At 44.6% G+C, this 26,202-nt stretch overlaps 1 protein-coding gene across 2 annotated transcripts in view; it reads right to left on the bottom strand.

Moving 5' to 3' along the window:
* The window catches only part of LOC124605472 (prolactin-releasing peptide receptor-like), a 271,433-nt gene extending 250,032 nt beyond the window's left edge, over positions 1-21,401 (bottom strand). For both annotated transcript variants that reach the window (XR_006978648.1, XM_047137179.1), the window contains exon 1: positions 19,331-21,401. Coding sequence is in view for 1 of the 2 variants with exons in the window: in XM_047137179.1 (XP_046993135.1) it covers positions 19,331-20,530 (1,200 nt within the window). In the remaining variant the exon portion in view is untranslated. The remainder of the gene's footprint in view (positions 1-19,330) is intronic.
* Between the last annotated feature and the right edge of the window lie 4,801 nt (positions 21,402-26,202).

Genomic DNA, 26,202 nt, shown 5'->3' with positions numbered 1-26,202 from the left:
CAGATTCCTTTCACTGCCGTAACACATCACTTGTATATTGTCATATTTTGTATCCAAATATGGCGTTGGAAAAAAGTTTTCTTCCTCCACGCCATATTTGTTTACAAATATGACAGTATACATGTGATGTGTTACGGCAGTGAAAGGAACCTGTGACCACTGGAGATAGTGTCACAAGTTCCTCCAAAAAATCGTAACACAAAACACACATACACATGTCGCACTAACAAATGTAAATCGACCTGATGATAGAGGCTGAAACTTTTGAAACGCGCCTTGGAGATAAATAAACAGTGACTGGTAACAGAAAACTTGTTGTTCCATTTAATACAGGAGAGTATTTGTAGATTGGTAATCTCGGGTTTCGATGATTATTTATAAATACTATGTCGACGGATGCGGTATTACTACCACTCATTTTGTACCCATTTATTTACGAGGGTTCTTCAAAAGTAAGTTATGCATTATTCTGGCTGGCAAGTAACTTGTATTGAATGCTGCACTACAGCGCAAAGTGACACAGATGCCTGATACTATTTCTCAACATAGCCACAAATTGCCCGTAAATAACAATAGGAACATTATATTAGTCGTTCAGTTCATCGACGATAGAAATCTCGCAGGTGGCAGAGCAAACACCACATATACATAACTAAGGGAGGACGAGCAAGATATCTTCAGTGTGGATGCACACCAGGCTCGAACTAGTACGGGAATCGGCGAAATGCCGCGAGTAATGAGGGTAATGGACGAGGGGGCATTTCACCGGTAGTGTGTGGATTAGTTGAGAATTTGGGTCTGACGGGCCCCGCATAGATAGTTGGTGCAGTTGCTATAACCACTGTGTCAGGGTGGCTCAGTGGTCAGAACGTCTGCCTAGTAAGCAGTAAACTCGAGTGCAAATCCCGCTCCAGCACACATTTACAACTTTCCCCATTGATTTAAATCAGTGCCCACTCGTAACCACTGTCTGTTACTCCTTTGTGTCTTAATCGATTACATTGGCCATAGTCTTCAGAAACTAACCTTATCAAACCTGATACAACACTGTTCAACATATTTTTTGATAATATCTTTAATTAGCATCTTGAAGTAACTGAGGTATTTCAGTTCAAGTACTGAGCCAAAGCGGTTAACTAGCTTCACCTAAAACCTAATGTTAATTAATTTTAATCGATTACAACATTAATACAATCAAATGTGATCAGCTGGCAAACATAGCAACAAAATTTTGTTCGATTTATACGTCTGACGTTTTTGTTGTGATATTTTACGATCTTAGTACTTCTGTCGTTACATCAGTCTGGTTCAGTCAACGTGTTAAGGCCCTAGTAAAAGACCAAACAATTTACGAACTTCCAGCATGTTAGAGTAGCTTGAGTCAACAACTTCATTAATCAGTAGAACGAAAAACCAGTCAAAGCTGCAAACTTTTACTTTTTATTCATTCGATGACTAGTTTCGTACCTAGAATCATTTTCAAATCATCATTCCAACTTTGTTATGATCTAAAAATGGGTCTCGTCCCGAAACTAGTCATCGAATGAATGAAAAGTAAAAATTTGCAAGTTGGGCTGGTTTGTCGTTCTGCTGACCAAACAATTTACCAAACACTAAGGTGTTTGCCAAGCATTTGACTGTATGCGGTGCTGCCTGATGTGTTTGTCAAGCATAGATCATGTCTGATACATTTGTGAGAAATTTTGATTAACGGAAGGTTTCACAAGAAGGCGGACGTTGTTTGTGTTTATGTTTCGCCGCGTATGTTTAGTGAAAAACAGTTTTATTGCAATTTATGTCGTTGTATCGTGAGCTTCCACAACTATGAAAGCGATTAAGGATTAAAATAAAATAGAACTGGCAATTACCAAAATGGTAGAGGTGTCATATCTTTTCCAGCTATATATTAAGCAGGAGGAAGTTATGAACAAAATAAATATTCTACACATAACATACAAGCGGCAGTGAAATGAAATTAATAACTCGAATTTCTCCGGTTCTTCCGCTGACGATGTGAGCTATATATTCCCCGCTATGTATTTTAATGAGAACCAAGTAGAAGAGAATAAATTTTTCCATACTTGTTTCTTATTTTTCAGTGTGAGGGCGTAGTAACTGTAACAAGTTGTTAAAAGTTATCATCAGCTACTGAGTGTAACATTGCCATGAACAGTTTTTCGTGTGTATATTTCTCTCTCATTTTTCACTATTCCCATGTTGTTTTTTTCTTCTTTAAATACAGTGCTGGAGGCCATGTTATAAATGCTTTTTCTGCATTTATAGCCATTCCCACTAGTGTGCATACAACATACAGTAAAAGAGTCTCCTTCAAAACTAATGTTAAATTGACAAGCTCTGTTGGTTCTCGTACGTATACGGGCTTGTTTGATACATCCGTGGCTGGATAGAAGTGCATTGACAGACAAGTTAACTCTTTTTTGAGTGTCTTACCAAGTTATTAAAAGTTTCATTGTCCATTCGAAGGTCGTTGATGTAATCTTTGCGTTCTGAAAGTAAGATTTCCTTTGGCAGTCTTTCATCGATTAATCTCTCATTTTAAGCTGTTCCCTGGACCAGAGTGTCTGCTTTTGTGGTCATTCTGACTACTGTCACAATATTCAGCAATACGGACACCGTCTGCTTTAAAGTGATGTTAATCTGAATAAGTTTGTTTTTACGTATACGGGCTTGTTTGACACATCCGTGGCTAGATAAGAGCGAATTTGACAAAGAAGTTAGCTCGATTACGGGACCCTCTTTACACGGGATTTGATGCGAAGACAACCGACAATCTGTGGAGGAATCTGATTTTTGTATTTATATTTCAAATAATCCTTAATATTGGTCTTCAGCGTATTTGAAACTATAGACTACACAATTCAACTTAAATTATTTGTTTTAAATCTGAAGAATCGCTTATTTGACTCCATAACAGTGGTGTCTCAAGCCATCAACACAAGAGAACGACTCTTAGCAGAAAGAGAAGCAGTGGTACAGACTTTTCGATAGAATGATCAGTGACGGGCGGTAGTGGTTGGTCTCGCTGCTGTAGCTGTGTATCTGTCCACATGGCACAGTATTTTCTCTTTGCATTATGCTGTGTTGCCAACACTGATGCTAGCCATATTGGTGTGCAACACATACTGGATGTTGGTAACAAACACAGACTCATAAGGTTTTTTTGCTATTTATTCAAACATCAGAATCATTTCATACACCAGCACAAGCCGTGTACTTCTAACTCTGGACAAAACGACATCCACTGAGATAAGTATAATGCTGTCATTTACAACTGAAACACCAGGAAAGATAGAAAATGCTGAATTTTTTCCAATTGTGTGTGTGTATGGAACAATAGACCTAAGAACGATACGTAATTAAATTTACAGGTGGTTTTGGGGCTATAGGTGATGTGAAACTTGTTACTGATGGCAGCGCAATGGTTTTTACTCTGCTCGGCGTCGGGTCGAACGGAGCTTGGTATGAGCAGATATGAATTCGTCATTTCATGCTGCTTCGATTCCGTGCCATGATCAGTCGTAGAAGCAGGCGAGTAGTGTCACGTCAAACGTTCCAAAACCATGACCAAAAGTTTTAAATGGTTAAGAGATATGGACTATATGCTGAACGGGGCAACAGTCGAAGACGCACTATATGGGGGTAGGTCAGACCAGCCCAGGTCATACGCGATCATGAGTTACCTTGTTGAAAGGGAACGCCACGGAGACATCGCATTTAGGGCAACGCCATCGGTCTTAACACGTCACAAATATAGCGCCTGCAGACCACATTATCGTCTTTGCGAGACAGGCGTGTTCGTAATTGTACCCAATGGCACTCGGTACCATTCCAAGTGGTTGACTCTTGACGCGATGATAGCAATCTGGCGACGTTCGTTCTCCTTGTAGCCTTCATCTATGTCTACAACTACATGACTACTCTGCAATTCACAGCTGCCTGGAAGAGCGTCCAATGAACCACCTTCCAGCTATTTCTCTACCGTCAAGTGTTCGAATCCCGGCCTTGTACACATCTTAGCTCGTCGCCGCTGATTCCGCTTAATGTCCCGTTGCAGCTGACAACAGTGATCCCCCGTCGCTTTACATAAAATATTTCCACATTCTGAGGAGAAAGTTGGCGGTTCAGATACCATGACAAGGCCCTGCCACAACGGAAAACGCCTTTGTTTTAATGACTGCCACCCCAAATCGCATGTCATGTCCGTGGTGCTCTCTTTCCTATTCCCTATTCCGTGAAAGTGCAAAACGAACGGCCTTTCTCTTTAGCTTTTCGATGTCCTCCGTCGATCCTATCTATGTGGATCCCACACTGCATATAAATAATCCAGAAGAGGGTGGACAAGTGTAGTGTAAGTAGCCTCTTTTAACAGTCGTGTTGCACGTTCTAAGTGTTCCGCCAATAAATCGCAGTCTTTGGTTTGCTTTACTCACAACATAATCTATGTGATCATGCAAGATGAAGTCATTTGTAACTGTAATAACTAAGTATTTGTTGAATTTACAATCTTTAGGTTTATGTGATTTGTCACGTAATCGAAATTTAGCGGATTCGTTTTAGCAATCATGACTTCATACTCTTCGGTATTTGGAATTTTCGAACCATACGAAAATATTGTTTAAATCGTGTTGCTTTTTGCTTTTATCATCTGATAACTATATACCACGATAAATGGCAGCATCAATAGCAAACCGTCTAAATGGGACCCTCAGATTGTTTCGTAGATCAGGAACAGCAGAGGGCTCAAAACACTTCTTTGACGAACGCCGGTTATCACCTCTATTTTACCCGATGACTTCCCGTGAATTACTACGAACTGTGATCTTTCTCACAGGAAATCACTAATCAAGTCACGCAACTGAGACGACACTCTATAAGCACGTGATATGATTAGAAACCGCTTGTCACGAACGGTGTCACTGGCCTTCCGGAAATCTAGAAATACGGAATAAATTTGAAATCCCCTATGGGTAACAGTCGTTACTTCGCGAGAATAAGGAGCTAGTTCTGTTTCACTAGAAGACTATTTTCTGTTTTCGTGTTACCCGTTTTGTCAGTGAATCGTTTTCTTCGATATAACTCTTAACGTTCGAACACAGAGTATGTTCCAAAATCGTACTGCAAATCGACGTTACGATGCGGGTCATATGCAGATACGTTCATCGAGATGGTCCATGCAGAACCAGATCTCCTCTGAAAAGACGGTGTGATGGCACTCCAATGATCATCGTTGTCGTTGGGATTACAGCAATTGGAGCGTATGCACTGAAATGATAATCGTTTGGAAAGCTAATAAGCTTGTTGTTCACATCTTGTTCGTTTGAGATTTACTTTTAGGTGTCAAAATTTCTGTGGTCAGCGGTGTATACTGATAAGAGAAGTAATTCAAAAGCCAAGATCACTTAAATACTGTTTACTGGATAACCGATTTCAACATACTAAAGGTGCCATCATGATCCTGTCAACAGTATTTAAGCGATCTTGGCTTTTGAATTATTTCTACAACAGAGTGATCGCCCCACTATGCACAATGTGTTTACTGCAAAATAATGATAAGAGTTGTTGTATTCAGTATCTTCTAATAGAATCTCGACTGAAGGCCAGAAAATAAGTACAAGTAGCTCTTAATATCACAATGTTATAAGTACCCAGAAGAATTATATCGACAACCATCTCACCGTTGTAGGTGCAGTATGTTGATAATAAATAAATACTTTCTATTGTTTTTGTCTTCTATTCAAACCTCAATAACATGTAAGGTTTGTAGGCAACTGTCGGCTTGGAATCGCGGACGAAATAGCTCCAAGATAAGTGTATCTGCAGGAGTTGTGGATTTGGGTACCTGCTAATGTGGACTCGACTAAGTAAGAAAATCCCTGTAGGTAGATCTCAATAACATGACCCGATCGAACACTCAAAAGAATCCTGTGAATCATTATTGAAAGTGGGTGATGTCAGAACAACAGGAGTCAAGGAGCCTCTGAACATGGTGAAGAAACGGCGTCATAAAACTGCCGAAAGGTGTTTCAATGTTTAGAGAAGCAGTTGGTGTAAAACAACCATTGATAACACTTTATGAACTTGAAAGAAGGATGTTGGCGTCAAAAACATATTTTTTTTCTACGTGGAACGTCTTGTGGCACTGCTCGAAAGTTCTGTATAGCATTTTGCTTTCTGCGCTGTTAAGCTGAGTTGACTAAATACTGACTGAAACAGCATCGATGTTTACAGCAAGGTGACAGAAGTCAAGGGATACCTCCTAATATCGTGTCGCGCCTCCTTTGGCCAAGGGTAGTGAACCAGCTCAATCTGGCAACGACTCAAGAAGTCGTTGGAAGTCCCCTGCTGATATATTGAGCCAAGCTGCATGTGTAGCCTTCCCTGATTGCGAAAGTGTAGCCAGTGCAGGATTTTCTGCACGCACTGACCTCTCGATTGTGTCCCACAAATGTTCGATGGAATTCATATAGCGCGATACGGGTGACCAAATCATTCGCTCGAACTGTTCAGAACCTCATTCAAACCAATCACGAAGAGTTGTGGCCTAGTGACATGGCGCATTGTCGTCCATCGTTGTTTGGGAACATGAAGTCCATGAATGGCTGTAAATGGTTTCCAAGTAGCCAAACATAACTATTTCCCAATGATCGGTTCGTTTGAACCAGAGGAACCAGTTCAATCTATGGTAACACAGCCTGCACCATTATGCAGCCACCACCAGCTTGCAGAGTGTCTTGTTGACAACCTTGGTCTACGGCTTCATGAGTCCGTGGCACATTCGAACACTATTATCACCTCTTACCAGGTGAATCTGGAGTCCTCTGACGAGGCCGAAGTTTTCTGGTCTTCTAGGGTCCAACCGATACGGTCACGAGCCCAGCAGGTGCTCTGTCGTGCTTCCAGATTGAGATTTTCACTCTGCAGTGGAGCGTGCGCTCATATGAAACTTCCTGGCAGATCAGTGCACACTCCGCTGCAGAGTGAAAATCTCATTCTGGAAACATCCCCCAGCTTGTGGCTAAGCCATGTCTCCGCAATATCCATCCTTTCAGGAGTGCTAGTTCTGGAAGGTTCGCAGGAGAGCTTCTGTGAAGTTTGGAAGCTAGGAGACGAGGTACTGGCAGAAGTGAAGCTGTGAGGACGGGGCGTGAGACGTGCTTGGGTAGCTGAGTTGGAAGAGCACTTGCCCGCGAATGGCAAAGGTCCCGAGTTCGAGTCTCGGTCCGGCACACAGTTTTAACCTGCCAGGAAGTTTCTGTCGTGCTGTTAGCGAAGACACTTGCGTTAGGTGTCTGCTGCCATAGCAATTTTAGGCAAATTTTGCAGCACTATGCTTATGGATACGTTCTTCGCATGTCCCACGTGGATTCCAGTGATATTTCGCGCATCTTACTTCTCTGTTAGCACTGACAGCCCTACGCGAACGCCACTGCTTTCGGTCTTTAAGTGAAGGCCGTCGGCCACTGCGTAGTCCGTGATGAAAGATAATGCCTGAAATTTGGCATTCTCGGCAGAATTTTGACACTGTGCATCTCGTAATATAGAATTGCCTAACGATTTCCAAAATGGAATATCCCGTACGTCTAGTTCCAACTACTTTCGGCGTTCAAAGTCTGTTAATTCCCGTCGTACGGCCATAATCACGTTGGCAATCTCCTTACGTGAATCACCTGAGTAATGACAGTTCCGACATTGCACTGCCCTTTTACGTATGCCTTGTGTATGCGATACTACCGCCATCCATAAATGTGCATGACCCTAACCCATGACTTTTGTCACTTCAGTGTATATAGCATATGACTAACACACTTCTAATGGTATATCTGTGTCCTCGTTGGAAAGACGCCAGGCCGGCCGGTGTGGCCGAGCGGTTCTAGGCGCTTCAGTCTGGAACCGCGCGACTGTTACGGTCGCAGGTTCGAATCCTGCCTCGGGCATGGATGTGTGTGATATCCTTAGGTTAGTTAGATTTAAGTAGTTTCAGGGGACTGATGACCTCAGATGTTAAGTTCCATAGTGCTCAGAGCCATTTGAACGAAAGACGCCACATACAATCAAAATCTCCGGATAACCCTTTGTAATACGGAACTTACCACAAGATATCACGAGAGCAGACTCGTCACTATAAAAGGAGACGGGGACTATCGAGTTGTCAGTAGAGGAGCAGAAAGAGCAGAATGGCTCCCTCAGCTGGGTAATTTCCAAAGTGGTCTACTCCCTGGATGCCACCTGAGTAAAGAATCCATTACAAACATTTACACCCTACTAAAGCCGTCCAAGTCCGCTATAGGTGGCTTGATTGTGGAAACGCGAAGGACCAACCACTCGTAAGCAAAGACTAGAGATACGACATGTACAGGACCCAGCGACCTCTGCAGAAAGTGGCTGTACAAAATCGCATAAAATCAGCTGAAGAAATCAGTCGTCAGTTGTAAAGTACTGTCAACAGTCCATCTATGAGGGTAGGCTGAAAGTAATGCACACGCTTGTAGAACGCGAAATAAAATGACCTTGCGAAACGCTCCAGGTGCAATGTGGAAGACAACTTCCTCCTCGATATGCACGCACAGTCTGAATGCATTGCGTTCAGCAAGTGTATATTGAGTATGGAGACATGTTCTAGTGCTATGTAGGAGTAATCCGCTGAATTACAGGCCCATATCACTAACGTCGATTTGCAGTAGGGTTTTGGAACATTATGAAATACCTCGAAGAAAACGACTTATTGACACATAGTCAGCACGGATTCAGAAAATATCGTTCTTGTGAAACACAACTACTTCTTTATACTCATGAACTAATGAGTGCTATCGACAGGGGATGTCAAATTGATTTCAAATTTTTAGATTTGCAGAAGGCCTTAGACACCGTTCCTCACAAGCGTCTTCTAACCAAACTGCGTGCCTTGGAATATCGCCTCAGTTGTGCGATTGGATCCGTTATCTTCTGTCAGAAAGGTCACATTTCGTCGTAAGTAAAGTCATCGAGTAAAACAGAAGTGATATCCGGCAATCCCCAAAGAAGTGTTAGAGGCCCTCTATTGTTCTTGATTATATTAACGACATGGGAGACAATCTGAGGAGCCCTCTTAGATTGTTTGCAGATGATGCTGTCATTTACCGTCTTTAAAGTCATCAGATGACCAAAATAAATTACAAAATGATTTAGATAAGATATCTGTATGGTGCGAAAAATGGGAATTGACCCTAATAAAGAAAAGTGTGAAATTCTTGTGAAACACAATTAGTTCTTTATACTCATGAACTAATGAGCTCTATCGACAGGGGATGTCAAATTGATTCCATGTTTTTTAGATTTCCGGAAGGCTTTAGACACCGTTCCTTACAAGCGTCCTCTAACCAAATTGCGAGCCCTGGAATATATCCTCGGTTGTGCGATTGGATCCGTGATTTCCTCTCTGAAAGGTCACATTTCGTAGTAATAGGCGGAAAGTCATCGAGTAAAACAGAAGTGATACCCGGTATTCCCCAAAGAAGTGTTATAGGCCCTCTATTGTTCCTGATCAATATTAACGACATAGGAGACAATCTGAGTAGCACTCTTAGATTGTTTGCAGATAATGCTGTCATGTACCGTCCTGGAAGTCATCAGATGACCAAATGGAATTGCAAAATGATTTAGATAAGATATCTGTATGGTGCGAAAAATGGCAATTGACTCTGAATAGAGAAAAGTGAGAAGCTATTCTGATACTAAAAGAAATCCGCTAAATTTCGATTACGCGATGAGTCACATAAATCTGAAGGCAGTAAACTAAATACTTCGGGATTACAATTACAAATAATCTAAATTGGAACAATCACATAGATAATGTTGTGGGTAGAGCAAATCAAAGACTGAGATTCATTGGCAGAACACTTAAATGGTGCAACCGGTCTACTAAAGAGACTGATTACACTACGCTTGTCCGTCCTAGTCTGGAGTATTGCTGTGCGGTGTTGCATCCGCATCAGGTGGGACCGACGGATGACATCGAAAAAGTTCAAAGACGAGCAGCTCCTTCTGGATTATCGCGAAATAGGGGAGATAGTGCCACAGACATGGCACGTGAAAAGGAGTGTCAATCATTAAAACAAAGGCGTTTTTCATTGCGTTGCGTTGTTCTCATCACCAATTTTCTCCTCCTATCGCGGAAACATTCTATTGGCACTCACCTACATAGGCAGAGATGATCATCACGATAAAATACGAGAAATTAGGACTCGCACAGAAAATTTTAAGTGGTCGTTTTTCCTGCGGGCTGTTCGATAGTGGAACGGTAGAGAGGCAGCTTGAAGGTGGTTCATTGAACCCTCGCCCAGGCAATGTATTGTAAATAGCGGAGTAATGATGTAGATGTAGATATATGTCAACGCGATTTAAACAGCGCCCGGTTATCGAATTTTTAACTCCTATAGATTCATCGCCGTTTAAAGGCTGTTTATGGTGACGATGCTGTTAAGAGGCCTACTGTAAATCGGTGGGTAGCAAAATTTAGTGGTTGCGAAGTCGGAGAAGCCGTAATTGTTGATGAAACGCAGCGGACGTCTGATCACTGCCGCAGACGATAAATATAGCAAACTCGCCGACGACCTGACCGGCGAATCACACAAAAGCGTATAGTAAACCGTATTCGAATATTATTGAACAATTAGGATACCGTAAAATCTGTGCAGGATGGTACCACGCCATCTCACGGACGAGAACAAACGGCGCCGGTTGGAATGCTGCGAGCAACTTCTGCGGCCCTACTCTGACAAAGGAGACGTCTTCCTTCTGAATATTGTGACGGGGGAAGAGTCATGCGTCTACCATTACGACCCAGAAGATAATGGGCGCTGAATATTGACATCCGTGTTCTCCTCAGGCGAAAAGGTTCAAAAGGCAACCACCTGCAAGAAAATTCTTTTGACAGTTTTTTGGTATGATCACTGGGTTATGTGACCTGTTGTCTGGTACCAGAGCAACAGTAAAATATTTTCAGTACATAGACATTCTAAAACACCTCCGATGTCGTGTTTGTCGTGTTAGAAGCAGCCTGGCGCCAGTAATCTTCCAACATGACAACGCACCTCCTTTGGCCCGGGGTAGTACAGCAACTCGATGTTGCACGGACTCAACAAGTCGTCCCCACCTGATATATTGAGCCATGCTGCCTCTATAACCTCCCATGACTTCGCTTCCAGGCTGCTTCTAACACTACAAACACAACATCGGATGTCTTTAAGAGTCTCTACATACTGAGAAGAATTTACTGTGGCCCTGGTACCAGACCTCGCGCGCAGGTGAAACTGCTTCGCGAAACCTAATGTTTGAACCGTTTCCACACCCTCTATCTCCCCCCCCCCCCTCCCCCCAATCTTCTGCCTTGCGACGTTTATTTTCTTATAGTCAATACAGACCTCAGGAATAATCAGTACCTCCAGCTGTCAAGTTCGGGATTCGAGAAAAGTCGGACGAATTTTGCAGTGACAGAATGAAAAAGCTTGTTACACGTTGAGAGGAAAGTGTTAGTCTTAACGATGACTAAGCTGACAAATAAATATATGATTCAGAGACTTAAGCATTCTACTTGAATGTACATTTTGCCTGAACTTCGGAGCTGTGTTGTTTCTGTTCTACATGCATTTGTTCATTACTTTCCAGCCTGCGCTCATACCACAATGGCTTTCGGCAGGGAGTTAAAAGAATGCAATACAGTGATCGAGCAGCTCCTCATAACCTACACATTTACATAAACAGTGTCAAGCGTTGCTTGGAGTGACGTAAAGAGTGACGCCACTGGAGAGTGGATCTGAAAACAAGTTATATGGAGTGATGAAGTGGTTGGGGCTTGATTCCTAATTGAACTTCAGAAAGCATTAAATGGCAACACGTCTTACAGCACTGTGTACTTCTTACTGTAGAGGAACATTTCGGAGACGATGACAATGCACCTCTTATAAAGCAGCACATATGAGGCAATGACCTATGGATAATGACGTTACTGAAATGGATAGGTCTGTCCAGAGTACCGACGTGAACACAAGGAAAATATATGGGATGAGTTAGAACGCTGAGGCAGCTCCAAACCCCCAGTTTCCAATATCTGTACCTTATTTGGTTTCGGATCGTGAGGAAGAATGTGCTGCCATTCCTCCAGAGTCCTTCGGACACATCACTGAAAGTGTATCCAGTGAATTCAAGCCTTCATAAAGGCGAAGGGTGATATCTCCACTAAAATGTGTACGGAAACTATTGATCACTGTACACTTCTTGAGGGAGCTGTGGGCTTAATACTGCACGCGAAGCTTCGTCTGAGACACTAGTGTTAACCATATTTGCGAATCACAACATTCTACATACATCACTAACCTTCTCAAGTTATTCTCAAGTTGTGACTTTCCGATTGACGAAGGTTTTCACTTCAGGGGATGCTTGCCGTGTAGTCCACACAAGACGTGTGGATGTTGCCTTCGCAGCGTCAGTACATATGACTCTAAAATCAGACGTGTTTTAGAATCAAGCAATATAAACACTGATCCTTGGCTGTTTAACTCAGTTTTAAGGCAGTCTTGTTTAAAGTGCTACACAGTATTTTTCAACAGTGCCAGGAGATGCGCCTTAGGTACTGAAACTAATATCACCTGAATAAATTCTTGTAGCAATTGATGGTGTAGCTACATCAATACGTCTTTCATTAAAGACACATTTCTACATATACATCTACATCTACATACATACTCCGCAATCCACCATACGGTGCGTGGCGGAAGGTACCTCGTACCACAACTAGCATCTTCTCTCCCTGTTCCACTCCCAAACAGAACGAGGGAAAAATGACTGCCTATATGCCTCTGTACGAGCCCTAGTCTCTCTCATCTTATCTTTGTGGTCTTTCCGCGAAATGTACGGTGGCGGCAGTAAAATTGTACTGCAGTCAGCCTCAAATGATGGTTCTCTAAATTTCCTCAGTAGCGATTCACGAAAAGAACGCCTCCTTTCCTATAGAGACTCCCACCCGAGTTTCTGAAGCATTTCCGTAACACTCGCGTGATGATCAAACCTACCAGTAACAAATCTAGCAGCCCGCCCCTGAATTGCTTCTATGTCCTCCCTCAATCCGACCTGATAGGGATCCCAAACGCTCGAGCAGTACTCAAGAATAGGTCGTATTAGTGTTTTATAAGCGGTCTCCTTTACAGATGAACCACATCTTTTTAGTTGTAGCACTTGTCACACATACGTGCATTTTTCATCTGTAGAAAATATTTAAATTAACGGATGTACGTACATCAGACAAATGCTACATCTAAAAACATAAATGTATGGTCATTCCCATTTGTTCATAGCTTTGTATTGTATAGTATTGTATGTTAACCGGGGACCTAGAAACGACGGAGAGGCTCCGTCCCCGCCGCAGCCGCAGTGGTCCACAACCCCACGACGACTACCGCAGTCCACTTCACTCCTCCGCCGCCCCACACCGAACCCAGGGTTATTGTGCGGTTCGGCCCCCGGTGGACCAACCCCCCTCCCCCCACCCCAGGGAACGTCTCCCACCAGACGAGTGTAACCCTTACGGTTCAAATGGCTGTGAGCACTATGCGACTTAACTTCTGAGGTCATCAGTCGCCTAGAACTCATAACTAATTAAATCTAACTAACCTAAGGACATCACACACTTCCATGGTCGAGGAAGGATTCGAACCTACGACTGTAGCGGTCTCACGGCTCCAGACTGTAGCGCCTAGAACCGCACGGCCACTCCGGCCGGCGTAACCCCTATGTTTGCGTGGTAGAGTAATGGTGGTGTACGCGTACGTGGAGAACTTGTTTGCGCAGCAATCGCCGACATAGTGTAACTAAGGCGGAGTAAGGGGAACCAGCCCGCATTCGCCGAGGCAGATGGAAAACCGCCTAAAAACCATTCACAGACTGACCGGTTCAGTAGACCTCGACACAGATCCGCCGGGCGGAGTCGTGCCGGGGACCTGGCGCTCCTTCCCGCCCGGGAAGCCGTGCGTTAGACCGCACGGCCAACCGGACGGGTCTGTTCATAGCTTACTTGTGAATTTCATTACACTTGCATTTTTGCATACATCTATAGCTGTAAAAAATCAGATATCCTTGGAAAAAAGTATAAAAATCTCTATAAATGGTTACTGATGTGTAGATTAAAGATCGAATTAAAACTTTCGGAAAATCGATCCTTGTTAAGTAGCGGGAGGGTACCGCAGACGATAGATCATTAAAATTTTCAAAACTACCGTCAGCTGTAATGTAAGTACCAATTAATTGCCAATCTGTTGCGACGATACACTTTAGGTCCCCTGAACGTATAGCGGATGAAATTTCCAAAAAGACGCCCGTGAGACCACAACAGAAGAACTTCTGTTTGCGTCCTCACCATGTGTGGTTGCTTACTACAAGAGCTGAGGGAAATATCGGTTATTTTACCGTGGGACTGTCTTTCAGGAAAATTCAGCCACTATACATCCAGGGGGTCTGGTGATGAAGTGTATCGTTGAAACAGATTGCCTATAAATTGGTATTGACATTACAGCTGATGGCAGAGCTCAAAATTGCAATGGGGCTATTAAGGTGCCTGAGGATGGGACAGCAAGCCGAAAACTGCTTCATAACGAACTATAAAATAAATACTACCGTGGAACATCACTGTTGTCTGAATGAAATCATCTTTTACAAGCCGTGTCATTTCGAGTCAAACTTTCGAGCTTTCGATAGCTGTGTGCACCACGATCATCAGCGGTTAACAGCAGTGATTTTAATTTTCCAGATGACGGTGGCGGAGACAGCTACGGAAATCTCGAGTGCTTGTTTCAAAGTCAAGTGTCCTGTGAACTTAGAACAACTGACTGAAGCACACAACCATCGAGAACTCTGAGGACATATGAATACAGTATGTTTAGGTTTTAGTTATAGATGTCTCATCGAGAAAGTTTCCTTTAAATCTAGCAATATTTACGTATTTTCCATAATTTCCATAATGCGCATTACCAGGAGGGAGGGTGGTTGGGGGGGGGGGAGGTTATAGCCACTCTAAAAAATTAAACAATTCACTCATTGTTGTCGACTTACATTAACAAAACAATATTTAAAGAGATACTGATACGTAGGTACGGTAAGTAGAATCCAGAGCCTGAAAATATCTTTTAGCACAATTTTAGCAATATCAGGGTACTTTCAGTGTCGGGTACCACCAGTGCAGGGGGGCTGGGGGGGGGGGGGGTGCGGATACTTTACGCTCGCCGCAGAGAAATCAAGTTTTGTTGGTCACAGCAGAAAAATCAAATTTCGTTTAGTTGTTACTGACGTATACTCGAAACATGCTTTTTGAACAGATACTGACGTGTAACTATGAAGCTGTACCCAAAAATATTGAATATGACATTTAGTGGGGACAGTAACATCTCTTACTAGTGCTCACGTTTTTGGCTTGAGTTCGACTGAAAGATCTAAAATTTGTGGAGTCTGGCAGAAGAATTCATCATAAACAATAAATATTTTTTCAAAATTTTAAAATATAAAATAACAGACTAGATACAATATTTTCGAAAGGTGGGCATAAGGAGCCCCCATCCCTTGGTATCTGCGACTGTTATCTTGATTTAGTGTTAATCCGTGACCTGAAGATGACATTCACGGGAACCGGTTGTCTACAGAAAAATAATGGTGCTTGGAAATTCCTATTACAAAATCCTCGGACTTGTTGACGGCAGTAAGTACATGATATTTTGAATACGAGCCGGCCGCTGTGGTCAAGCGGTTTTAGGCGCTTCAGTCCGAAACCACGCGGCTGCTACGGTCGCAGGTTCGAATCCTTCTTCGGGCATGGATGTGTGTTGTCCTTAGGTTAGTTAGGTTTAAGTAGTTCTAAGTCTAGGGGACTGATGATCTCAGGTGTTAAGTCCCACAGTGCTTAGAGCCGTATTTTTTTTAATGTGAATCAACGTCCGGAAGCCTCACCCAACGACGTTACAAAGTGTCAGATTTATAGGCGCCTACGGTTGTAATTGTGTGAAAATACAGGGTTACTCTGTGACGATGTTACAAACTTCCTAGGATGATGGAGAAGAAGGATAAACATATCAAATTGAGCTAAAGGTCCGTGTACCAGAAACGAATGAGTCGAAAGCTATAAGCGGAAACCGTTCTTATACCTTTGACCGTGAAATACATGTACTGGTACCGTTGTTGCTAAGATTGTAGGGTAAGCAACTTCCAGAGCTGGTAGCATTGACCGAAACAAGAAAAAATGTGCAGTAAATTTGGGCTCTACAATGAATTCCTCCAGAGCTATGAGGACTTGTTGAGTAAAGGAGACGTGTTTCCCCAGTAGAGAAGATGAAAAAGTGCGCATAGCTCCTTTGATATGCATCTTAGATCCCATATTTACTGGTAATTTTTTCTTTGTTTTGGTCCATACTACCGCTTCTGAAAGTTGCAAACCGTACAGTCTTAGCAACAACAATATCAGTACATATATTCCACTGTCATAGGTATCAGAACGGTTTCCGCTTATACCTTTCGACTCGTTTGTTCCCGATACAGGGGCCCCTATCACAAATTGATACATTTATGCTTCTCCAATATCCCCTGTATATACGTACATTACAGGCTCGAGCGCCTATGATTTTGACACTTTGTAGTGTCTTTGAAAGACATTTCCAAAAATGGGTACCTGTTCAAAATATTATGTATTCACTTGCTGTACAAGTCCACTATGTTCGTAACAGAAATTTCTGAACACCCTGTACTAATGAAAACAGCTTATGGTGGATGCATGATGCCATTCTTTAAAATTCGTTGCATCTGTGGAACAATGTTACAGCAGACACATGGTGCAAGAATTGTAAGAAAATGAGACACCTGCAGCTGTCGTTCTGATGTCATTTGTTGTATGGCTACCAGTTTCGGTGCTCCAGTGCACCATCTTGAGGTCTTAGTTGATGGAGAAGACGTTATTACGATCCATATATACGATGCATCAGTGGCTAACAACAAGTTTACGCAGACTAGATAGACGATATCACAGTTAGGGGTAGTCTGCGTAAACCAGTTGTTGGCCACTAATGCTTCGTATACAGGGTGGTCCAATGATAGTGACCGGGCCAAATATATCACGAAATGAGCATCAAACGAAAAAACTACAATGAACGAAACTCGTCTAGCTTGAAGGGGGAAACCAGATGGCGCCATGGTTGGCCCGCTATATTGCGCTGGCATAGGTCAAACGGATATCAACTACGTTTTTTTTAAATAGGAACCCCCATTTTTTATTACATATTCGTGTAGTACGTAAATATGAATGTTTTAGTTGGACCACTTTTTTCGGTTTGTGATAGATGGTGCGGTAATAGTCACAAACGTATAAGTACATGGTATGACGTATCATTCAACAGGGCGGACGGTATTTGCTTCGTGATACGTTACCCGTACTAAAACGGACCGTTTACCAATTGCGGAAAAGGTCGATATCGTGTTGATGTAAGGCTATCGCGATCAAAATGCCCAACGGGCGTCCAGTATCCTGGACGACATCATCCAAGTGTCCGAACCGTTCGCCGGGTAGTTACGTTATTTAAGGAAACAGGAAGTGTTCAGCCACATGTGAAACGCCAACCACGACCTGCGACAAATGATGATGCCCAAGTAGGTGTTTTAGATGCTGTCGCGGCTAATCCGCACATCAGTAGCAGACAAATTGAGCGAGAATTGGGAATCTCAGAAACGTCGGTGTTGAGAATGCTACATCAACATGTTTCAATGCACCAGGAATTGCGACGACTTTGAACGTTGTGTACAGTTCTACCACTGGGCACAAGAGAAATTATGAGACGATGACAGATTTTTTGCACGCGTTCTATTTAGAGACGAAGCGTTATTCACCAACAGTGGTAATGTAAACCGGCATAATATGCACTATTGGGCAACGGAAAATCCACGATGGCTGCGACAAGTGGAACATCAGCGACCTTGGCGGGTTAATGTTTGGTGCGGCATTATGGGAGGAAGCATAACTGGCGCCCATTTTCTCGATGGCAATCTAAATGGTGCAATGTATGCTCATTTCCACGTCATTTGCTAGTGATGTTACTACAAGATGTTTCACTGCATGTCAGAATTGCGATGTACTTCCAACGCGATGGATGTCCGGCATATAGCTCGTGTGTGGTTGAAGCGGTATTGAATAGCATATTTCATGACAGGTGGATTGGTCGTCAAGCACCATACCACGGCCCGCTCGTTCACCGGATCTGACGTCCCCGGATTTCTTTCTGTGAGGAAAGTTGAAGGATATTTGCTGACGTGATCCACCGACAACGCCTGACAACATGCGCCAGCGCACTGACGATGCATGTGCGAACATTACGGAAAGGCGAACTACTTGCTGTTGAGAGGAATGTCGTTACACGTATTGCCAAGTGCACTGAGGGTTATTGACATCATTTTGAGCATTTATTACATTAATGTGGTATTTACAGGTAATCACGCTGTAACAGCATGCGTTCTCAGAAACGACGAGTTCAAATGGTTCAAATGGCTCTGAGCACTATGGGACTTAACATCTGTGGTCATCAGTACCCTAGAACTTAGAACCACTTAAACCTAACTAACCTAAGGACATCGCACACATCCATGCCCGAGGCAGGATTCGAACCTGCGACTGCAGCAGTCGCGCGATTCCGGACGAGTTCATAAAGGTACATGTATCACATTGGAAGAACCGAAATAAAATGTTAAAACGTACCTACCCTCTGTATTTTAATTTAAAAACCTACCTGTTAGCAACTGTTCGTCTAAAATTGTGAGCCATATGTTTGTGACTATTATAGCGCCATCTATCACAAAGCGAAAAAGTGGTCCTACTAAAACATTCATATTTCTTTACGTACTACACAAATATGTAATAAAAATGGGGGTTCGTATTTAAAAAAAAAACGCAGTTGATACCCGTTTGTCCTATGGCAGCGCCATCTAGCGGTCCAACCATAGCGCCTTCTGGTTTGCCTCTTCAAGCTAGACAAGTTTGGATCTTTGTAGTTTTTACACTTATTTCGTGAGATATTTGGCCCGATCACTATCAATAAACCACCCTGTATATGGATCGCGATAACCCCTTCAGCATCAACTAAGGCCTGAATTTGGTGCACTGAAGTGTCGGAATTGTTAGCTATACAATAAATGAGAACGTAAGGACGGCTGTGGGAGTCACTTTTTCTTACGATAGTGAACGGCCTTAGTCTCCCAGACCTCCGGGCACAAGGACAGACATACAAAAACTTGGTGCTAGAATTGTTGCGCTCACCTAAATGGAAGGCGACACGTCCAGCACCTTGTTCTCGATCCCGGAGAAGCGGACCTGCTCGTCGTTGGCGCAGTAGCCGGCGCAGGGAGAGGGTGCGGGGGCGGGGTCCGAGTCCGTGGAGACGACGTCGGGCAGCAGCGAGTTGGAGGTCTGCAGGGCCGTCTGCACGGACTGGCCGCCCATCGAGGTGCCGGCGCCGGCGAAGCCCTGCCGCGGCGCGCGGCCGGCGCGCATGCAGCACGGCACCACGCGCCGGAACTCCTTGCGGAAGTTCTCGTTCAGCCAGGCGTACAGGAACGGGTTGTAGCAGGTGGAGCTCATGGCGAGCGCGTGCACCGCGAAGAAGCACAGGTTGAAGTAGCGCCAGTGGCCGATCGGGATGTACAGGTCGTTGGCGAGGTTGACGAGGTTGAGCGGCATCCAGCAGGTGCCGAAGACGACCACCATGGCGACGAGCATGCGGTTGGTGCGGCGCTTGCGCTCGCGGTCCGCCTCCTCCTTGCGCGACGTCTTGGCGCCCGGCTTGGTGCGCGCCTGGTGGCGCAGCCGCAGCCAGATTTTGGTGTAGCAGACGGAGATGGCGAGGAACGGCGCCACGAACTGCATGGCGAAGGTGATGCCGCCGAAGGCCTGGCGCACCGTCTCCGACGGCCAGCTCTCCTCGCAGAAGTGGCTGCCGGCGCGTAGCCGGTGCTCCATGAAGACACCGTATGGCAGCGTCGCGGCCAGCGACGCCGCCCACACGGCGCACACGATCGCCAGGCACGTGGAGGCGCGCATGCGCGGCCGGAACGGGTGCACGATCACGTAGAAGCGGTCCACGGCGATCGCCGTCAGCGTCAGCGTAGAGATGTAGACGCTGGTGCCCTGGGCGAAGGCGACCGTGTGGCAGAGCGCGCTGCCGAACACCCAGCGCCCGTAGAAGGTGTAAAGCGGCGTGAAGGGCACGCAGAGCGCGCACAGCAGGATGTCGGAGAGCGCCAGGTTGCTGATGAACAGGTTCGTCACCGTCTGCATGCTGCGGTTGCGCGCCACCACGAAGCAGACGAGCGCGTTGCCGCACGTGCCCACCGTGAAGATGACCAGGTACAGCAGCCCGAACAGCGCCTGCACGGGCCGCTTCTGCATGGGGTCCTCGTCGCCGCCCCACTGCGTTCCGTTGCCGTCCAGTCCCTCGCGTAACTCAAATTCTGCATCCATTATTGCCAGCAAAATTACTCCAATACTACAAGATCAAATGAAGGCTCCAATCTCAGTCCATCATCCTGTCGACCAGCGGTTGAATATCCACTTATTCACATATCTCCTCCGAACAGTCATAAAATCTGTGCTATCTTGTAAGCTACAGCTACATAGGACAACGAGAAATTCCCTCAGACAACAGATCACATAAGCAACCTTCTTCACCAGAAATTTCTTTGTTAACCTGCGGCTCTTACTGTTACCTATATTTGATGGTGTAAAACACTTCCATATTTGACAATCGCATCACTGTATCAGCTACGTCCGTTCATAAATTTAGGACTAAGCTCTCCCTAAACTGTTTCAGAATAATTCAGAAAGTTATGATCCGTTGGCTATACTATCCACCTGCTACAAAGTCTGCAAGAATAAAAATGCTTTTGCATGCACCTCTCTTACTCTGGTCACGAAGACAAATCTTGTGCCCTAAACATTTGATCGATTAGGAGGCAGTTTTACTGTCAACGGTTTATGAAGATGTCCTTATCGAGAAAGGGCTTGGAAAAAGATTTGTTGTACGAAAAGAAACAAAATCACACTCTCCTCTGCACTGTTACAGTTTCAGCGTCTTCAGCACTTCATCATTGTCCAAAAAAGAAAAAGAAAAAACCTTTCCTTTTCTCACTGTATGCTGTACCAGCCGAAATGTCCCGCGGTTCCCGTTACACTGTGCAAGCTCTTCTAATGTGTCAATGACACTGTCCGGAGACGGAGATGGTGTGAGCGCAGCTGCTTGTTGCGTTCCGCGCCCTCGCTACGCAGGCGCCGTCGTCGCAGTCACCACGCTCTTGTCGCCGGCTACTGGTCTCCACCCGCCGTTGCGCTTCGCGGCCAGCGAGCGACTGGCGGCAAGGGCAGCTGGACCGCCGACGGAAGGCGCCGCGGCTCATCTGCGCATGCGCACATCGTCGTGTCTTGTGATTTCTGCGGGCAAGCGGCTGTGAGGCAGCGCCTACGCTATTTGGGGACGCAACCCGCGACGCACGTTATCGGTGGCGGTCGCTCAGCTTGCCTATATACGGCCAGTCTACCATTAACTATAGGATTTCCTAAGCCATCCTACTTCGTCCGAGAACAGTAGCTTAATTTTCTTTAAATTTGTGAAGCTATTTCCCAATTCTAGTAACAAATCTTAAATATGTAAGGAGTTAACACAAAAAAATCAGTTAACAAGAAATAATACTGCGGCTGTGACACAGTACTACGTAATTTTATATAATTTTCCTTTTAAACAAGATAAGTATAGTTAACAAAGTAATTTTTCAGCTTTCTGACGAATAAATGTACCGGTTATCATTAAAAACGGTTTTCGTCATATGCACTCAATTTTGCTATATCACAATTCTATTTAGTCATGAAGGGTGTACTGGATGTTCAAAAAATGGTTCAAATGGCTCTGAGCACTATGAGACTTAACTTCTGAGGTCATCAGTCCCCTAGAACTTAGAACTACTTAAACCTAACTAACCTAAAGACATCATACACATCCATGCCAGAGGCAGGATTCGAACCTGCGACCGTAGCGGTTGCGCGGTTCCAGACTGTAGCGCCTATAACCGCTCGGATCTACATCTACATCTACATTGATACTCCGCAAGCCACCCAACGGTGTGTGGCGGAGGGCACTTTACGTGCCACTTTCACTACCTCCCTTTCCTGTTCCAGTCGCGTATGGTTCGCGGGAAGAACGACTGTCTGAAAGCCTCCGTGCGCGCTCTAATCTCTCTAATTTTACATTCGTGATCTCCTCGGGAGGTATAAGTAGGGGGAAGCAATATATTCGATACCTCATCCAGAAACGCACCCTCTCGAAACCTGGCGAGCAAGTTACACCTCGATGCAGAGCGCCTCTCTTGCAGAGTCTGCCACTTGAGTTTATTAAACATCTCCGTAACGCTATCACGGTTACCAGATAACCCGGTAACGAAACGCGCCGCTCTTCTTTGGATCTTCTCTATCTCTTCCGTCAACCCGACCTGGTACGGATCCCACACTGATGAGCAATACTCAAGTATAGGTCGAACGAGAGTTTTGTAAGCCACCTCCTTTGTTGATGGACTACATTTTCTAAGCACTCTCCCAATGAATCTCAACCTGGTACCCGCCTTACCAACAATTAATTTTATATGATCATTCCACTTCAAATCATTCCGCACGCATACTCCCAGATATTTTACAGACGTAACTGCTACCAGTGTTTGTTCCGCTATCATATAATCATACAATAAAGGATCCTTCTTTCTATGTATTCGCAATACATTACATTTGTCTATGTTAAGGGTCAGTTGCCACTCCCTGCACCAAGTGCCTATCCGCTGCAGATCTTCCTGCATTTCGCTACAATTTTCTAATGCTGCAACTTCTCTGTATACTACAGCATCATCCCCGAAAAGCCGCATGGAACTTCCGACACTATCTACTAAGTCATTTATATATATTGTGAAAAGCAATGGTCCCATAACACTCCCCTGTGGCACGCCAGAGGTTACTTTAACGTCTGTAGACGTCTCTCCATTGATAACAACCCCGGCCGGCGTACTGGATGTGTTGATGTTTTTATATTTTTGTTTTGTATATTTTTCGTCTTGTGCCACGGGCCTAAATCACCGGTTTATGTGGAGTAAATGGTGGTAATGATGATGCTGGATTCTCCGAAGTGTAAGAGTAATAGGTGACTCAAAAAAACGGCGAATATTGAAACTGAATCGACATTATTGAAACGCATGGGAATGTTTCTACTCTATGAGATGGTCCTACAGAACCACTGCATCGGTTTGAAGCAGGTGATGATAACGTGTGCACGATGCCAATTATGACAGATTAAGATAAGCCGAAGACCTTCCAGAACTTAAAAGAATGCATCGATGTATGAGTAGACAGAGGTGAATGATTTCGCAATGGAATGAACATTTGTGTGCCTGTTCCTGCTACGTCAGACAATCGGAACATCGTGAAAAGTGTGCACAGCTATTTAGAAGCACATTTAAATGAAGAAGTAAATAGAACGATAGACGATTACGATCAATGGTTCTAAAATTTTGGGGTAAAAAAGACCAAAAAGTACTAACAGAACTTTTCCTTAGAAAATAATACCGTATGTGCATTTATGCGCCAGGCGTGGTTATCATCGCCCAACGCGAAACTGAATGCGGCCTGTTGGGTACGCGACACTGCGAGGAAAGTACACTCACGTTCAGAAAAAAACGGAACACCTTCAACGACAAGAGGTAGTATGCTATTATTCACAGGATATGTACATTAGTATGTTCTGCAGAAGTAATTAGCATTTCAACCACGTGAACGCGAGGGCTCAAGGTCAACAGCGATATCGCGGTGGCAACACCAATTACCGGTAAAATACTCCACGGCCCTCTTTTTTTCAATAAACGGAACGTAATGGATAAATGTGACTTGAGGACACTTGCAGGTTGCCTTGCGGACGCATGCGCGAACCGTACCGTCAAATTAGTGAGTTTGAAAGAGAGTGGGCTATTGGCATGAGAGAATGTGATGCACCCACTCCGGAATCCGGGATATTGCTGTTCGCATGTGACGAAGTGTTTCGGCAGTGCAACCGGTGTGTGCAGAATGGTTCACAGAAGGCCATAGTACACGACGAGATAGGTCAGGTGTGAATTCCTAAGGGACCAAACTGCTGAGATCATCGGGCCCTAGAGTTACACACTACTTAAGCTAACTTAACGCTAAGGACAACACTCACACCCGTGCCCGAGGGAGGACTCGAACCTCCGGTGGGAGGGGCCGCAAGATTAGTGACACGGCGCCTCTAACCGCGCGTCGCACCATCCAGACCATCCCCCGAGAAGACTGACTTCTCAAACGAATGGCACTTCAGGACAGCTCTGCGTCCTCCTCGGCTCTGGCCCAACAGTGGAACAGTGCAACACAGCAGGGGTGATAGTCCGTCGCCGTTTAATGCGGTATGGGTAACTTGTGCGTCTTCCACTTCGCCGCCGACCTTTGAAGAATGTGCAGAAACATACTAGACGGCAATGGTATACAGAACAACGTCGATGAGGGCAGGAATGGCATCAGATAGTGTTTCCGGACGACTCTAGGCTCTACTTGTTTGAAAGTGATTGCCGCATTTCGCTTCGGCGCAGACGGGGAGAGCGGTATCATAGTAACTGCATTCGCACAAGACATACAGCGCAAACTCCAGGCCTTGTGATGTGGGGTGCCACTGAGTGCAACCATGAACCAAAGCTGGTGCGTGTCCCGCACACTGTGACCAGTGTGTCCTATTGAATGGTATCGTACGACCCGTAGCCTCACCTCTTCTGCACAACACTCCACACTGCATTTTTTCAGCAAGACAATACTAGATCACATGTTGCTATGTGAACACGTGCGTTCTTGGTGTCGCTGGATGTCAGCCTTTTGCCCTGACCGGCCTGATCACCAGATCTGTCGGCAATCGACGATGTGTGGGATATGGTAAAACGACGGGTGCAACGCTGTGACCCAACGCAACCAGCACAGATGAACCTTAGAACCAGGCGAATGCGGCGTGGATGACTAGACCACTGGAGGCCTTTCGCGCTTTATACTTCTCCATGTCATCGCGCATGGAACAAGTTGTCAGGACCTATGGTAGACTCTGTGCCTACTAGGCAACAGCACACCGGCTGAACCCAAGTGACTGAAATGCTAATCATTTCTGCAGAACATGCTGGTGTTGATATCTTGTGACTACGAACGTCTTATCTCTAGTCGTTCAAAGTCTTCTGTTTTTTTTTCGGGACATGAGTGTGTATAAGCGGAGCAAAAACGAATGGGAATCATTCTAATGACTGTACTGGCCTCAAATTGAGAAATCCGCTGACAAAACGAAGTGGGTCGGTTGTTCACGTGCTATTACCGTGAGCATTTATGATACGTGGTTGAATGGCTGTGAAACCACAAGTAGGGGACAAGGTGCTGAAAGTGCGCGCCTCAACACAAAACGTGAATCTCGGACGCTGGCTCGTTCTGTGGAGCTGTGTAGTGGGCGATCTGTGGAAAATCCGACTACGGACTACATTACTCGTACAGGCGGAGGTGTTTCAGAGCATGAAGTTCCGCAGACATTGTTGATCCTGTGGCTTCAAAGCAAATGTCCCCTATGTGTCCCCATGTAGGACCAACAGCATCGTTAAGTACGATTACAGTGGGCTCGACATCATTTAGATTAGACTGTTGATCCATGGAAACTTGTCGCCTTGTCGGATTAACCAAGCTTATCGTTACAGAATCCAGGTTACTAAGAATCTCTGCTGTACTGCATTCAAAACGTGGACCAACACACCACTGAGAAGGCATTCGCAAAGTGTTAGTTTATCATTGTATCTTATAAGGTTTAACCATTATGGATGAAATTCAGTAACGAAAAAACCCTCCTTAGCCAAGAATTTTACGACGACACAGAATTCCAGTTAATCCATGTGCAAAAATCATGTGACGGTACGTCACATAAATGAACATTTGGAGAAAGGGAAAGGAAGTTTTTGTTGTGCGACTAGTGAATTATGAATTATTTCAAGACTGTGTACGTATGCGTGATGTATAAGAAAGATTTAAAAAGTTAAATAATACCACCAAAACACAAAAAGCGATGTGATATAAAAATA

Source organism: Schistocerca americana, chromosome 3 (assembly GCF_021461395.2).
Source record: "Schistocerca americana isolate TAMUIC-IGC-003095 chromosome 3, iqSchAmer2.1, whole genome shotgun sequence".
NCBI lineage: Eukaryota > Metazoa > Arthropoda > Insecta > Orthoptera > Acrididae > Schistocerca > Schistocerca americana.
Note: the sequence above shows the minus strand (reverse complement) of the source record. Positions and strands in the feature narration are given on the sequence as shown.